At 39.7% G+C, this 16,612-nt stretch overlaps 1 protein-coding gene across 2 annotated transcripts in view; it reads right to left on the bottom strand.

Annotated features, from left to right (window-relative positions):
• DSCAM (DS cell adhesion molecule) overlaps nucleotides 1–16,612 on the bottom strand; it is a 400,267-nt gene that overhangs the window by 48,947 nt on the left and 334,708 nt on the right. For both annotated transcript variants that reach the window (XM_065635636.1, XM_065635626.1), the window contains exons 20-22: nucleotides 11,002–11,155; nucleotides 4,055–4,172; nucleotides 3,071–3,234 (exon numbers count right to left, since the gene is read on the bottom strand). In XM_065635636.1, coding sequence (XP_065491708.1) covers nucleotides 3,071–3,234; nucleotides 4,055–4,172; nucleotides 11,002–11,155 — 436 coding nt within the window. The remainder of the gene's footprint in view (nucleotides 1–3,070; nucleotides 3,235–4,054; nucleotides 4,173–11,001; nucleotides 11,156–16,612) is intronic.

The raw sequence follows: 16,612 nt of genomic DNA, 5'->3' as shown, positions 1-16,612 counted from the left end.
ATATTTGTACCTGTCCTGTCAGACCTAAATGACATATAAGCAATCCAGCCATTATTTTTCATATCTGTTTTAGGGAGAAGCTGAATTTTTAGTAGTGAGAAACAGATGCCCACTTGCAAATGTTGTCCCACTCATGTATGTGTTTGCAAGCTATTATGGCAAAAGTGAAAAAAAAAAAAGTGTATAACAAGAGTTTCTGCAAGTGTAACTGTGAGTGCTAACTACGCAGCATAGGTAGATCTATGATTGAGGGAAGATCCATACCTCTCCAGATCATACCATCTATTCCCTGAGGCTGTTGGTATAAAGAAGACACAACTTTATCAGCTGAACAAACCCAGAAACACTTCAGTTCCGCTTCTTCCCACAAATGTTATGGCTGTGTATAAATCACGGGACATAAGAACTGCGCGGTTCCCAGGACCAACTCCTGACAGAATGCAGGAATGAGACAGAAGTCTCATCTCCCATCCTCTGCCCAGTGACCACTTTACTTTGGAGGAAAATCCAGCACGAAAGGGCAAAGAGGGAGCCATGCTATATCCAAACAAGTTGCCCAGGGTAGGGACAACTGGGATTGGGAATTGGGATAGGGAACTGGGACTGGAAATGGCACTGTGAACTGAGACAGTTTAGGCTCAGCCTAAGTCACCGCAAATTGCACCAGTATATAGTGTCTGGGTTTCCAGAGCTCGATGCTCAGGGACAGAAAGCGGCCAAGCAGCCAGCTTTCTCTTCACCTTAACAAATCTATCATGAGTCTATTGTATAAAAGGCTTCTACTGAGCTAATATGATCATATCCTAGTTAAAGTCTGGAGAGTTCATCTTTGAATTTTGCCTGAATCATTTAGCTAGTCCTGTTGTACAAGGGAGTTAACTAGAGCCATGGCACAAAACCAGTAAGGCCATTGAGGATAGTGTTTGCTAAAATAGAGATGAACGGCAGGTGAAACCCAAATATCTAGTCAAATAAGTTCTGGAGTCCTAAAGGGTAAGTATTTATTAACTCTTCACCCAAGTGCTTTAAATCTGCAATTTGAGGTTCAGAAATTGAAAGGGGGAGAAAGGGAAGTTCCTGTTTCAAATCCTTTGCACTGCTCTGGTTATGCACAGCAGCACGGTGTCTGGCTCCTTTTATGGATTATTTTTCGAACAAGTGTTGTTAGAGGTTGGTCCAAGCTCCTCAGAAACATAGACAAAATTGAGCTTTGCTGGCTCAGGAACAAGGAGTGAGGCATAGATGGTGCTTGTCATGGGAAGGGATCTAAGAATCAGTGGTGAAGCTGGGACGGAAAGCCAGGGAGGAGGTATGCCAGGGTAGTCACACCTCCTCTGGTCACCGCAAGAGTGGGAAGGGGTGAGTTGTGTCAGTGACCACCGCCGGCAGGAACTGCCATTTCCCTGCCGTATCTTACTGCTCAACAGATGCCAGTCCATAGGCAGGGCAGGCCAGAAGTCACAAATGGCCTGTTGTGTCCAGCTGTCTGCTGTCAGAGAACATCACCTGCTTTGCCGCTGTTTAAGGGGTAGCTCTACCTGCAGAGTGAAACTCCAGGAAAAAACACCTGCAGCAGTTCACATTCAAGTCCTCAGACTGCAAAATAATGAGTGCTGGTATGAAGTGGAGGCTGCTGGTTTACAGCCATGGACTAGTTCAAAGAGAAGTTGATATGACTGTCCTCACAGGGCTAAACAGTGCTGAAGAAAATAAAAGAGACAATTTGTATTCTAAAGGAAAATTCCCTATGTGGGATGAATTTGTTCCATTATTCTGACTTGGCTGATTTGATGGAGAAAGACTGCACACACTACACTGTGAAAGATTTATTGTAAAACCTTTCATCACAGCTTCACCCTATCTACAAAAGATGGTGGTACCGCATATTAAATGCCAGTCTTTCTCTGTCCCTCAGGGAAGTAATATTGATTTGGTTTTAGTTACTACAGTTCGATAACAGCCAGGATATGCAATTATGAAAGTACTTTGTGAAATATAAATATAAGGTTTCAATTTGATAATGTTTTCTCTCCCTACTTCCTGTTGTGGTCATGCTTCGAACATTGCAGAAGAGCATCTTTAGGGTCTGTTGGATTGTAGGTAAGTTGATATGTGCTATGGCATTTGTTTCAAGACTCAGTGGAACAGTATACACAGAGAGAGTTTGAATCCATTTGAAACAATCTTTTTCTGTGTTGTCATATGATTGCACTAGAAATTTAGATCACATATGAAGGGACAGGAGAGTGACTTACCACGGCATATCCCATATTCCTACCTCCAGTTATTTACTTCCCTCTGGTACAACAGTTTGCAGTCAGTTGAAGCACTCTAAGGATCTGCTTTAGTGTAATTGAGCAAGGAAATCCGCTGCACAGTGAATTCTCAATATGTGAACACACATGCTCTGCTTCACATTACTGTTAATGTGTATTCCTATATTGTCATTGTTTTTATATAATAAATATCAACACCAGAATGGATTCATTATGTACATTTCAACATGCATATAAAAAGTAGGTGGTAATATGCACTAGTTGAAGGTGGACTGATGTTTGACTTTAAATGCTTCCTTGTATTCACCATCAATAAAATTCTGCTCTTGTATAATGAAGTTTTTGTCCAAGATCTCAGTACAGAGGCAAATTTCTGTTGATAGCTTTTCTGAACTAAATTTCTTCAGCTCTTTCTGAATTTTGCAATATTTAAATGATACATGTAATATTTTCAAGAAGGCATAAGTTGATAATTTCTGTGCGAAGAACTACAAAATCACGGAATGCAAACACTTAGCTGTCAGTCCTACAAAAGCTTACACAGAGACTTAACTGCAACTGTATGAATTTTTCTACCAAACACAAAACTTTTGCTATAACACAAAATGTTGATGGTTGAGTCAGAATGACCTTCATCATATTTTATTTTCTAATTTGGAAGAATTACATTTATATTAATACACATTAATACTAATATTTTACATACTCCTGGAAACAGACATACCTATGTATTTAACAGCACATAGAAGTTAATAGCTGTGATAACAATTACGAGATAGATCCAATAGCCTTACCTTGTACCTGCAAATTCAAAATTATTTCATCTGATCCCCAGTTGTTACTGGCCACGCAACTGTAGTATCCAGAGTCTTCTGCTTTCACAGTACGGATGACAAAGCTGCCATTGCTAAAGATGCTTCTTCGCCCATCAATCATCACTAGACTGGGCGTCCCGTTACTACCTCACAGGAAACAAAGTGCATACATTAAAGAAGTTACAATCAAAATTACTCAGAATTGGATTTTTTTTGAAGCAACTAAGAATGGGGAAAAAAAAAAGGAAAAGGATGGGGGTTTGTCATCTTTAACAAAGACAAAATAATATTTTCTGTTGGGAAACATCTGCCATTTGCTTAAAGAATGCACATATCCTGGCCTCATTTTGAATCAAAATTGAAATTCGCTCCTTCCTTAACTATCTGCTATTTCATAAAAGTGCCAAAATAAGAGTAAAAGGCAGTTCCTGGCTACATCATCCATCCCTATAAAGTAACAGTTATTTGTATCAATGCAAAAGATGGCTTCATAGCACTGCAGTATCACTGCTTACACAGTGCTTGGATGAAAATTATTGTCCATGTTTGTTTCCAAGTGATTCTATCAAACTGTGAAATTAAAGATCAAAATACAATAGCAAAATCTAAGATATGTACAAGACATGTACACTGCACTCCACAGCACAATTTAATGCATCACACATTTTACTTTCTCAGACTAAAACAATTCTATGTGTCTGAAATTAAAACAGAAAAGACTCCTAGATTTTACATTTTGTAAATTTGTACCCCTTCTTCATAAATTTTCCTCCCTTTTGATACCACAGCCAAGTAGTTTTAGTTTAAGGAATTTCTGGACTCCTCATGTACTGTGACTGTGTGCAGCCCCTGCAAACGGTCCTTCCCCTTCCTGGCACAGTCATCCAGCATCAGCTGCATTGCATCTCTCAGATTTTTAAGCAAATGGGCTTTATTTGAGCTATACATTTAGTTGCTGGTTACCTATCTTTCATCCATTTGACTGTCGGAGCTGGGTCTCCCACAGCTTTGCAAGGGAGGACAATGTCTTTCATCCAGGGAGTTGTCACTGTGCCACTGAATGTCAAAATCCTGGCAGGAGCTGAGCAAGAGAGGAAGAAAAAGTGAAATGAGGTGTTCATTTGTACAGGCCTTGGAAGGGAAATATGGACACCCAGAACGAAATGTGGAAAACCAAACCAATCTGTTTCAAGTTGTGCTTTTGGGAAACAAATCCCTTGTAACCTATAATATCAGCATTTATTCAAGGACAAATATTACAGTTTTAGTGTCTGCAAGACAAGTAAGAAAGAGATGAGGTGGAAGACTGGAAGAGTCTTTGTGGAGCAAAAGAGCAAAACCAGTTATGATCATCTTTACTGATTTTTTTACATCTCATAGTAGAAATTATGAATGAAAATTATGTCCAAGCGATGCTTCTCTCCAAACTTCCAGCAGGAAGTGTCCACAGTAGACATGTATCTTACAAAAGCTGCATTATTGGTACATCACTGTTACAACAGCTATGGTATTAAGCAAAATAAACCTTAATGTATGAACATCTTAGTACCTTGCAAAGAGTCTGACTGAAGTCCACAAATATGAAAAACCTCTTAAGTCAGTTTAATTTGTGCCAGCTCTCATATCACCTAAATACGCCAACAAAAATATCACTCCTGTAGTTGTAGTTTTGATTTATAAGGTACAGGAACACTAGGTTTGTGAAAGAGTTTCACTGTACGTTATTACTCAAGAATGACCCTTGATAGAAATAGACTTCTCATTGGCCTCCAAATACACATTTCAATACACTGAATACAGATACTTGACATACTGTATTTTTAATCCTGATCTACTTCAGTCATGCACACTGATCAGAATTTATACTTAATAATCTATTTTGCACCAATTAGAAAAACATGAAAATGAAAGCCAGCATCAAATACAACTGGCACAGTTCACATTAAAAAAATCATGCATAAAAGAACAGTCCTTGAATAGTTAAGTGAAATTACTTGAGTAGGCTGCAGTGGGACTTGAGATATTCATAAAAAGAAAAGATTTCATAGATTATACGATCAGTTTGGATTGTCTTGCTTATGTTTTCTTCAAGCGTTGCTGAAGACTAAGCTTCTTGAGATATTTTTCTCTGGTCAAACTTTTAACTGAAACCACAAGAAGTAGCTGTTTGAAGACTGAAAGTAATGGAAAAGTCAAGGTTAAGTAAAGAGGCAACATTACTTTCCTAACAGCCAAGCATTGACATGTCCCATCCTGGCTAAACAGCAGCTATGAGGACAGGCTGAGAGAGTTGCGGTTGTCAGCCTGGAGAAGGCTCTGGGGACATACTATTGCAGCCTTTCAGTACTTAAAAGGGGCCTGTAAGTAAGATGGGGACAGACTTTTTAGCAGGGCCTGTTGTGATGGGACAAAGGGTTGATGTTTTTAAACAAAAAGAGGGGAGATGCAGGCTAGGCACAGAGAAATTTTTTACAATGAGGGTGGTGAAACACCAACACAGGTTGCCCAGAGAGGTGGTAGATGCCCCATCCCTGGAGACATTCCAGGCCAGGCTGGATGGGGCTCTGAGCAATCGGATCTAGTTGAAGATGTCCCTGCTCATCGCAGGGGGGGTGGACTAGATGAGCTTTGAAGGTGCCTTTCAACCCAAACTATTCTATGATTCTATGAGTTTATGACCCCCAGCTTCCTGCTTCTGGCATCTCTGATGGCTGAGCCCAGCAGGAGGGTGCTGTGGTGTGTGCTGCCCTGAGAAGGTGGCACACCAGAACAATGCAGAGACACTGGCCAGTCAGGAAGTCTCATGATACAGCCTTGTTTTCCACTGTGGTGCTCCTACCGCCATATCTTCTGGAAAACCTTTTCATAGGCCGGTAGTGCCACAAGCCATGGGCTAATTAACCAAGCTAACTGAAACAGAAAAATGCTCTGTCTACCCAGAGACATGATGTGAAATGCTGACTCTGCTAAAGTTAGTGTTAGAAGGCTCATTTGTCTTCAGTGGTACCAGGTTTTCGTTGCAGGAGATGCCTAGTGGTACATCTTTAAAAGCAGCAGGAGATGCTATCAGCTGTGACTATCTACAAAACACAGTTGTAAACATCTGGACTGCTCCTAGTACCTGCAATACATTCTGTGCTGTGGTGGTTAGAAACCTGAATTCCTGTTCCATGCAAAATCTCCTCTGTAACATGAAGCCTGAAAACTCATTTAAAACAAACTATTCATCCTTTTCTCCATGGCTTTCCCACCTCTCCAGTGTTTCTCAAAATACCCAGCGACTTCCAACTACTGCCAGCTACTCTGGACAAAGCATACGAAACACAGGAATCCTGCTGAAGCCTTCGGCATGACGTGGCACTAGTGTTAGCAAATTCTCTGTGATATCCTTTTACTTTTAATAGTTATTTCAACAGTGAATTCTTCCTTAAGTCATAGGTTTGATGTCTGATCTCCAAAGAACAACATTTATGTTGTAGCTACTGGTTTTCAACATCCTGTGTATCCCATTTTACAGTGATGTGTGGAAGCAACAAAGACCTCACAGAAGCCTGAGCCAGTGGTAAGATCACAGACCATAACTTGGAAGTGCACATTGCAAAAGCATACCACACTATTTTAGTGAAAGCACACACAGCTCTCTTTACACTATCTTATACCTTTCATGCACTGAGTGCTTTTAAAAGAGATGGTAAAATAGCATCAAAATTTTTAAATCCAATTTTCTTTATAGCTTAACTTCTAATAGCATTCTGAGAGTGCTAACAGGTACAGAAACAAAAGAAAACTAGAAACAAAATAAATGCCTAGTGAAATTCATCTGAAAGCAACAGGTTTGAAACATGAATTGGCATTTCCAAGGTTAAAATACCTCAAATCTCACAGACTTCTCTCTTTAGAACCAAGGGAGCTTTACGCAGCATGTGGGCAACTCAGCTGCAGGGCTTACCTCTTAGTTATCAAAGCTGCCCAAATACTTACGGACTACTCACTAGCCTTGCTTTAGCTGGCATGGTACTGGATTAGGACTGTGGCTGTTTCTATTTTTTGCAAATTACCCAATCATTAATTGAAGATGAAGAGATGCCTTCACAGAACAATCCACTCTCTTACGCTAATGTGATTTTCTGTTTGTTTGTTTAAATTATGAATCCTTTTGCCTACACTTACCGTTACAGAATAAGAAACAGGCAGAAATTTTTTGCAAGAGGCCATAACACACTTTTCTTCTTTCTTTCTTTTTTTTTTTTTTTCTCTAGAGGACACAACCAAATTTTAAAGGCAAACTGTACAGGGAAACTGAACAAGAGCTATGACACTTCACTGCAGCTCAGTTTAATCCAAATACAAACGCCATCAGTGAATACCCTGGGTCAGGAATTTCTTTCATTTACTTTCTCACAGAAGAATATCCTGTGCGTTCCATTGTGATGAACTGTTACAGAAACAGAGAAATGGGGTGTGCGTACTATCATGTAAGCCCCACAAGTTGCTTAAAAACATTAAACACACAAATCAACATAGACTAGGAGGCAAATCTGTTCAACATTAATGGTCAGGTAGTCTACAAGAACAAGGGAAACTCAACATTAAAGTCAGAGAGTTCTCCTGAGAGGATCAGATTGCCATGGGTCTAGATCTGTTATCATCTTACTGGTGGCAAATGCCATCCTCCATAAGTCATGGTCAGGAAATAAGAGCAATAAGGTGCATGCAAGGTTTTCTGTCTTTTAGGTATGTTTGGTAGGCTAAACCCACGACTTTCAAGTCAGCAATGAAGCGTAATTTGAGAGGGGATGGCATAACCTGCTTCACGGAGATTGAACTTTCATTGCCATGATTTTCTGTTTGTTGGGGATTTTTTCCTTTTTTTTTGTTACTTAATTGCAGAGAATAACAATCTCTTCTGAGAAACAGAGACACTAAAGAAAGAAATGTTAACATGAATTAAGCTTTCCTTTAAATTGGACTATCCATTTCACATCAAACCCCTAACTAGACATTCTCATTGTTCTCAAGGTGATTCTTAAAGGGGTTATAATTAAGTTGACATAATTCAATTCAAAGTTAACTCTCATTAGCTGTCATGATGGTATCATTACTTGGACAGTTGCTGTGAAATAAGTGGAGGAGAAAAAGGAAGCAAACAGTTTTACAATAATGGTACGTAGGATGTTCTTGCACTGAGGACTTGTGGCAAAATCAGGATATAACGGCTTCTAACTCTGTGATGTTTTACTTGCTTCAAATGTACTGGGGAGTGAAAAAGGTTTTCAAGGCTATTAGCTTTGACTGTCCTTCTTCATTGTGCATCTATTGCCCTTGTCACTGATCACCATTTTCTCCCAGCTCTCTAAAAGGCTCAGGGATGCATTCATACAGGAAATCTTGTTCATGACACAACAACTTCTAACTTGGCTACAACCAAAGTTCATAAAATTGCTGTCTGACAGTGTTCCTAGTGTCCATCACAACATCCACAAATGGGTAATACATCACTTTTTCAGTCCTAAATACATGTAAGAGAGGCTTGTCCTGGGCATCATCTAATGCAGACTTTATATGGGAGTATCACTACTAGCTCTAACATTGACTGGGTGCATTCTACCACTCTTCAAAATAAGGTCTTTTTCACAATGACTTGTCTATATTGAAGTAATTAATTATTTTTCCTTAAAGTCCCCTTGTCTTTTTGTACAAGCTATATTTTTATTTGTCATCATGTATCATACTAAATAAGCTGTGGAGGAGCAGAATTAATTCCAGTTTCTGGTAAGCTTGTTCATTTGATGTGTGTCAGTTTGTAACTTCTCTGGTTTTGGTAAACCAAGAGCAAACACACACTTCATTTCCTCGTAACTAGTGGCTCTGCATCTTGGTACCTGCAAACTCCGCATTTTTCTACATTCATCTTGTCTGAAAACTTCACACGTTTTCAGATGTGTACAAGAAGAAGAAAGAGAGCTTCTAGTGCATTATGTGCAGGAATCCCTTCACACTCCTGGGTTTACCTGCATCTTCAATCTGTTAGTATTGCACCATATTGTTGTCTACTTGGTTTTGCTGTTATCCAAGCATCAATGTTTATGTTTTGGTTTTGTTCTTTTTTGGGGGGGTGGGCTTTGTTTTGTTTTCATTACCCATATTCATTACCCACACATAACAGCTGGCCTAAAAGGAGGACTACACTGAAACCTTTGCCCTGTTTCCCTGAGGTGTTTTTCATGGTCTTCCTTTACACTCTTCATCCACCATTTAAGATCTCAACTTTGGTTTCATCGGTGTTCAAAATGTAGTATGCAGTTATCCTACAAGAAATTCAACAATGGAAAATCTCCAGACTTTTCAGATCCTTCAGACTTTTCATAGCCTTTCAGCCATCCTTTGGGTCACTCCTCTAACACTGTGTAGCTACTAAGAGAAAAGTTCTGAAAAACTGTACCAAAAAATGTCGGAAAGAAGCAGAAAGCAAGGGTGAGTCTTCTCAGTGGACCGAAAAAACCTGTAAGCAATTCTATGGGGAGCAAGCTTTTCCCTGCTTGTTCCAACTTAGGGCTCTTTACCTTGCTAGACCCTCCCCACATTTACTCTGCTAAATCTCCCATTGTGACCTACAGTAGTGACATAGTAGTTACTACAGGTTTCTTATAGTAATGTTGAAAAATATCCATATGACAAAATATTTAGCCTAGAGAAGGGACAAAGGAAACATATGCAAGTTCCCATCACAACTCTGAGGAAACCTGTTTGCAACTCCTCTGTATTAGGAAGTTATGTCATGCATTGAAATAGTACCCTGCAAACACCAACACTGCCACTCATGACAATAGCTCTGATAGTTAATCTCCCATCATCAAACTGTTTATCCACCACTTAGGGGTGGGTAAGAACAGCAAGCTTCCCTATGGTGATGGTATATACTCTTCTATGCAGAAAGTGATTTCATATTGGTGGAAATTTTCTGAAGTTCTGCAAAGCATTTTTAGAAAGTGTCTATCATCATAGAGCCCTGGATACTTTATTGTACATTAGTACATCATTAGCTACATGACTGAAGAATTAACAGGCTTGTAAAACTGTAAAGCCATTCTAACTTTGCAACTCTAGGGACCCGTGCAGTACAGTGTTCATACTGGCACATTCTGTGATGTTACCAATTTCAGTGGAAAAAAACCCCTCAGTCTGAAGACCCCATGTAGATATTGAGTACTGATGGGACTCTTCTCATCTTCCGGTCTAAAACTTTAGGTCTTTGTTTCCAAGCTAAGGTGCTATAGTGTTGAAAGTATCACGTCTCACAGTACAAGTAAGAGAATTAATGGGCCCAAGCAATATCTTTTAATAGAACAAATAATACAGCTGGGAAAAAATATGTAGGATTTGAGGCACATTATCCCTTCTTCATAGCTGAAATAGAAGGAGCAAACTTCAAAGCTAATGCAAGCTGAGAACAATTGCTCAAAGTTTAGATATGTTAATCAGACCATTTTATACAGAAGATAGTACTTGCAGAGTACACAAGAGATATTACTAAGGGGGAGAATGATAAAGAAATTATCTTGTATGGCAAGAAAAAAAAAGACACATACAGAAGGGGAGAGGGATCATCTGCAAACCCTCTGTACCCAACAAAAGAAGATAAAAATTGCTCCAAAAAGCAATTTATTTTCTTCTAAGGTAGGTGGGATGAATTACCCTCTAGAGGAGCACATCATTCTCTCTCTGCTGACTACAGCAAAAGCTTGGGTAATTAGCTGAGAGTTGTCACCTAACTTTCGCAGAGAACTGAAGTTACTCCTGACAAATCCCACTCTCAGTAAGCAATGAGGCATAAAGAAGCCACATGCCAATTATAACAGTAATTAGCATTGTAAAGTTCTGGATTGCTCGAAAAAGCACTGTCACTGTACCTTTAGCCAGTGGCTCCACAGTGATAATCTCGCTGCTGTTGCCTCTTCCCGCAGCAGTCACTGCCACCACCCAGACGCTGTACTGTCGATTCCGGCTCAGGTTGGGGATTCTGTAGGAAAATGAGTCGGGAGAGGCTTCAAACTCGCTGATTACCTGTGATGGGAGAGACAAATGTTTCCAGACTAAAATAAACAGTATTTGGAAAAAGTCTGCTAAGCTGAGTGCTACAAAGCCTGTTACTTCAGAGTACTTTGAGTGAGTATCAGTTTCTCCAAACAGATGGCAGATGACAATAAACAGAGCAGACACAATAACCTGTTGCAATCAATTTATATTCAGTGAATTTGGGCCTATATTTTTTTTAATTGTTTTTATCCAGGTTAGGGCTCTTGTGTGTCTGTTTATTTCTACAGGGCTGGATAAGCAATTTAAGGGAACATATTTGACAAATTTTTACCAGCAATAGTTCTGACAAGCTGATTTTGTTTCACAAGAAGCTTTCCCAACAGAGGATCCAGTCCTGCATCTGCTGTGAAATCTGGAGTTTACTACTTGAGGTACGTGTTAGGTCACTTAGAACCCTCATGCTGACGTTTCTTATCTGTGGGATTGGTGGCTTCAGTAATGCCAGAAATAAACTGTATTTGGTAACAGACTTTTAAAACTTCCCCTGAGTCTAGTTTTGTTTAATCACAAAATTACTTCCATTCAAAGATTCCCAGCAGAAGGTCATCGCAGCTATTTAGCTGCATTAGCAGGGAAGGACCAGTGCTGGAAGAAATGCCAGTTCACGCTACTCTTGCACTGTCACTCAAGTGCCTTGGTCGTGGGCTGCAACGAAGCCCACAGGCTGCTAAGCAATACTTGTTAATTGGCGAGACATTCTGCAGTCTGCTTGAAGTGACCTGTGTGAGGAAAGGTGTAGAGGAATATAGAGATTCTTCCAGAGGATGTGGGCTTTGTGCACCTCAGCACATCCTCCAGGGGAAGCTCAACTCCTTGGTGAAGGAGATGGGAAAACTCATCAGCCCTGAGCAGTATCACAATGTTCATTGTAGCCAGTTTCATTTCTGACATGGGCTTTGTGATTCTTGTATGTAAAAATACAGGAGTAATGAACCATTAGGATGAATAATAAAGACTCACTTCCCCATGCAATACTGAGCATGGTGATGGCTAACTGACATTAGGCTAAAAGTAATTTTAATGTTAATGACGTAGAAAAGAAGATTTTACTAGGAATCAGCATTAAAAATAATGCGTCAGTGTAATCTAACCTTGATTCAGTCTGACAGAAGGTGTACAAGGAATCTCTTTGATATACAAATATTTGCTGGTGGTGAAGGCCAATTTCACCTGATTATCATTTCAAAAGGTAGGTTGACCTGAAAGCACTGGAATATGTAGTCCTTCAAAGTGAATTCCAAATAAATAAGGGACGTTTCTGTGATATCATTAAAGACATCCCCAGTGTGAACTGGTAGCCACTTTCAGCTAGTGAATGGGTCACTGCATCTCTCTGTTCTTGTGCTGACATCTCCTATAGCTGGGGAAAGAAAGAGTTCGTAATCTCATCTCATCTCACTTTTGAACTCTAGAGTGAAGACATCTGTATCTAAGCCAGTCACCTTGACTCCCTCAGAGACCATGCAAAAAGAAGGTGACTTCTAAGGCAAGGTTCTTCCAGCCTTTTTGAGGCACATACGTTTCAGTGGGATGAATCATGCTCTTGACATATCTATTTATCCTCACCAACTATAAAGGTGTCCATATAACTAGCTCATGTATAGTTGTCTGTGTTGAAGACACAATTTAAGTAAGATGAAAACCACTCCATCAAGATAATATGCTTGTTAACTAAAACACTTAACTCCCTGGCTTTTATACAAATGTGTGCCTCTATTTGCTTCTACAAGAATACATCCTGTTTCCTCCATGGAGACTAACTTTTCTGGGGAGACTGGTTTGCTCCAGCTAACACTTGGCTAGGCTCAACACAAGCCCGACTAGGGACCTTGCCATACTCTCTAGCCTATCTCACTGCTTCTGTCAAAATGCCAAGTCAGTGTCTCCCATTTAGCAAGTGTTTGCCTGGGTTTCCACTTCTGATATGAAGAGGTCAGTGCAGGCAGACACTTCTATTATTATATGAAATATTACAGCAGGTTTTGAGAATCATCTGTCTTGGCATTTACACAAGAATATTGGACAAATGCCCATGGCTTGACAGGCTAAATCTTTGTGAAGTCATACATAAAAATTAAGGTATTGATCATGGTGCAGGAAGGTGAACTTTAATATTCATGAAGTAGCATTTCCTAGGGTTAATTTGAAAGTCAAACAGGCTAGGATGTCTCTGGCACTTAGGCTCCACTCATTAATGCAGCTATCTAGCACAAACCACCTATGAACATGGAACGTGGATACGGCATTTAGGAAAATCTAACCATTTGAGGCTTCCTTATTGCTGAACTTTCATTCCACTACGCAACAGTCGGATTAAATTTCCACTGTTTTTTCCATGACTCTCGTGGTTTATGAAAGGGATACATGGCTGCCTTTGGAAGACACTCCTAATACTGCAGATCTCCTGCATGAAATGCCTCGCTGCTCTTCTCCCCTCTGCAGTGACAGAGGCTGGGACAGTCAGACAGACGTATACTCTGTACACAATTGCTAAACACAGCTCAGGGAAATCTGGTTTGAGATTTTAGGTTTGCGGTAAGGTGAGCAGCTAAGCAGAAAAGGAAATCTCAGCCTTGGAGCTACAGCACTGGCATTAAGAGCTCCTGTTCTGAGGGACTGAAGTTAAAGAAAAACTGAAAAAATCCAATAAAATCTCCGGAACTTCAAAGATGGAATAAACATAGAATTATCTTCTCTAACGTCTTTTAAAATGCCTTGTCTCCACTTCCTTTCTTTCGCCCGCAGAGAACCAGCATCATTCACACATTTGCAACTGTAGATATTCCAAGCATAAATTCAATTATTCATGGAATTAATTTATTAATTGAATCTGGTAAATTTATCTTCGTTAAATTAATGATCCTTATTTTCTTAGAACAAACTGCTATCACAAGCGGTTTTGGTTTCTAGCTGGTTAACACACACCTCCTGTTTCCTCAGCTAACATTGGCTTTTAAATACTTGGAGATGCTCCAGTGACAAAGAATCGATTTTACTTTCAACTTTTGCCTGTCATTTCAATTAGACTAACATGCCAGAGACTTTCATTACACAAGAAGAAAAAAAGGGAGCTTTGTCAGCAAAGAGAAGATTAAACAATTGAAATAAGAAATACTTTAAAGGAACGTCAGCTTGACACATATTGGTCTTCACGTGTGCCATTATGAAACATATACTTCTTTTTTATCCCAAAAGAAGTAACATGCACGCTTAAGGGATTTTTTTTCTAACTGCTTTTTTAAATTTGGTTCAAAGATGATGGGTTAATATTTCTTCTGTCTTTAGCACACTGCCTAGGAAGCATATACAGGGCTGAGCTTCTAAGAAGCCAGCAAGGGCTGTGAAGAATAAAAAGAAATCAAAGTTCTGTATCAGGGTCCAGTCAATCTACTTTTCAAACAAGGCAACAGCAAGAGATGCCAAGGAACAGCCAGCCACTGCAGGGAGCATCTCTGATGCAACTTCAACTCTATTGGTGTACATTGTATGCTTTGAAATAGTATGCCATCTCCTGGCATTTCTGACTCCTTTAGAAAGCAATTAGATAGGCAATGTGCATAAACTCTGAAGCCTCTGGATGTTTTTTTGGTTTGTTTGTTGTGTTTTTCAGCCCAGCCTGGGAAAACTTCTAAAGGATGTTTTAGAAGAAAAATATGTTTGTAATAGTTTTCCAAGCAATCAGGGAATTTCCCAAGCAGGGAAGTAAGGTAACAGGTAACATTTACTGTACACTGAAAGATTATTCAGCCAAAGCAAGCCTGCACCTTGCCTGCAACTGCATCTACACAACTTCTGATGTAAAATAGGTGCACTGAGGATCTGTATCTCCTCATTCTCTGCAAGTTGCAAGAAAACTTGGAGATCAACTGCAAAAGCCATATGGAGAGTTAAGTACAAGAGTGAAAGGTGAGAAACACCCCAGGTTTGTGGTTTGTGTCGTGAAGTAAGAGCGTATAAAAGCCACATACCTGTACATTGCCTGCCTCATTTTGAAAATTAAAAATACTTGTATATACGACTTAGAGCAGCATGCATGTTTTCACTATGAATTTAGGTATAAAATACAGCTATATCATCATCTAAAAACTGGGCTGGAAAGACCTTGAGAGTTCACACAAGTCTATCCTTTCTCTTTAAACTAGGTTCAAATATATCTGCACAATTTCAGACAGACATTTTCCAACCTGATTTTGAAGACTTAAAATAAATGGAGATTTTGCAACTCCCTACACTGCAAGACCTACTCCATTGCTTAACTACTCTTATTATAAGTAAGCTTTCTTGAAATCTAGCTTGAGTTTCCTGCTGCAGTTTAAGCCCATATCTTCTTTTGCATTCTATTAGGAAGACGGAGAGTAGATTATTACTTTTGTCTTTGCACCAGTCTTCCACCTACATGAAGTTTTATCGTTCCTTTACCCACCCTTAGCTTTTTACAATTCAATAAGCCTAATGCTTTAAACATCGCCCAGATAACACATTTTTCTTTAACAGTTTCTCTAATAATATCTTCCGTTATCCTTTGGACTCTCTAATGGTGGTCCATAGCCTTCTTGGATACAGTTTCCAAACCTGTATTCAACAATCCCAGGGTGTGGCATTTGGCTTTTCATAAAAGGATTATAAAGGCAGCTAATGTTCATCTTGGGATGCACAATATCCTCTTCTGAGGAATCTAGACAATTGCTCTCTACCCAGTACTTTTGTAGTTGGTTATTCACAGTATCCATTTTCTTGCACTTACCCATACTACATTTTATTTTTTTCCAGACCAATTTCCCAGTTCATCAAGATTTGTCTGAATCCTAGTTCTGTCTCCGGTGTATTTGCAATCCCTCCCAGCCTTATATCTCCGCAAACTTAATAGGCACTCTTGCTATTTCATTATCCAGGTCACTAACGGAACCACCAAACAAAAGCGAACTCAAGAGAGAGACCTACGCTGCTCTCTCATGCCTACAACAATAAACCACTGGTTTCATAGCCACCTACAGAAGGGCAATCAATTTTATATCTAGTCTGAGCTGTCTCAGTGAAACCATGTTTTCCTAGCTAGGTTTCTCTCAATAAACACGCATCCTATGCTCTGGGTTTGTCTCCATTACTAAATGGGAGAGAGCCAGGGAGTGTGTTGAGCACTACACCCTGATGATCCACACTGCTTTTTAACTTGATCTCTGTCTCAGTTTTGTACTACACCACATAGCTCTTTTCAAAACAAATCTGGTTTAGAGGGGCTAATGCTAAGCAGTGTATGCAGACGTCAGTCAATGTCACATACTCTTGGGGCCAGGTGCTGCTCCTTGGCCCTTGTTTAATCAGCACTACAGATGAGGCCAACAATGACCACTGAGTCTCATCACTAACTAAAGTAAGTTTTTAGTTCTCCAAGGTCAAAACACAGAGATTTCCATCTTTTCTCAC

This window comes from Caloenas nicobarica, chromosome 1 (assembly GCF_036013445.1).
Source record: "Caloenas nicobarica isolate bCalNic1 chromosome 1, bCalNic1.hap1, whole genome shotgun sequence".
NCBI lineage: Eukaryota > Metazoa > Chordata > Aves > Columbiformes > Columbidae > Caloenas > Caloenas nicobarica.
Note: the sequence above shows the minus strand (reverse complement) of the source record. Positions and strands in the feature narration are given on the sequence as shown.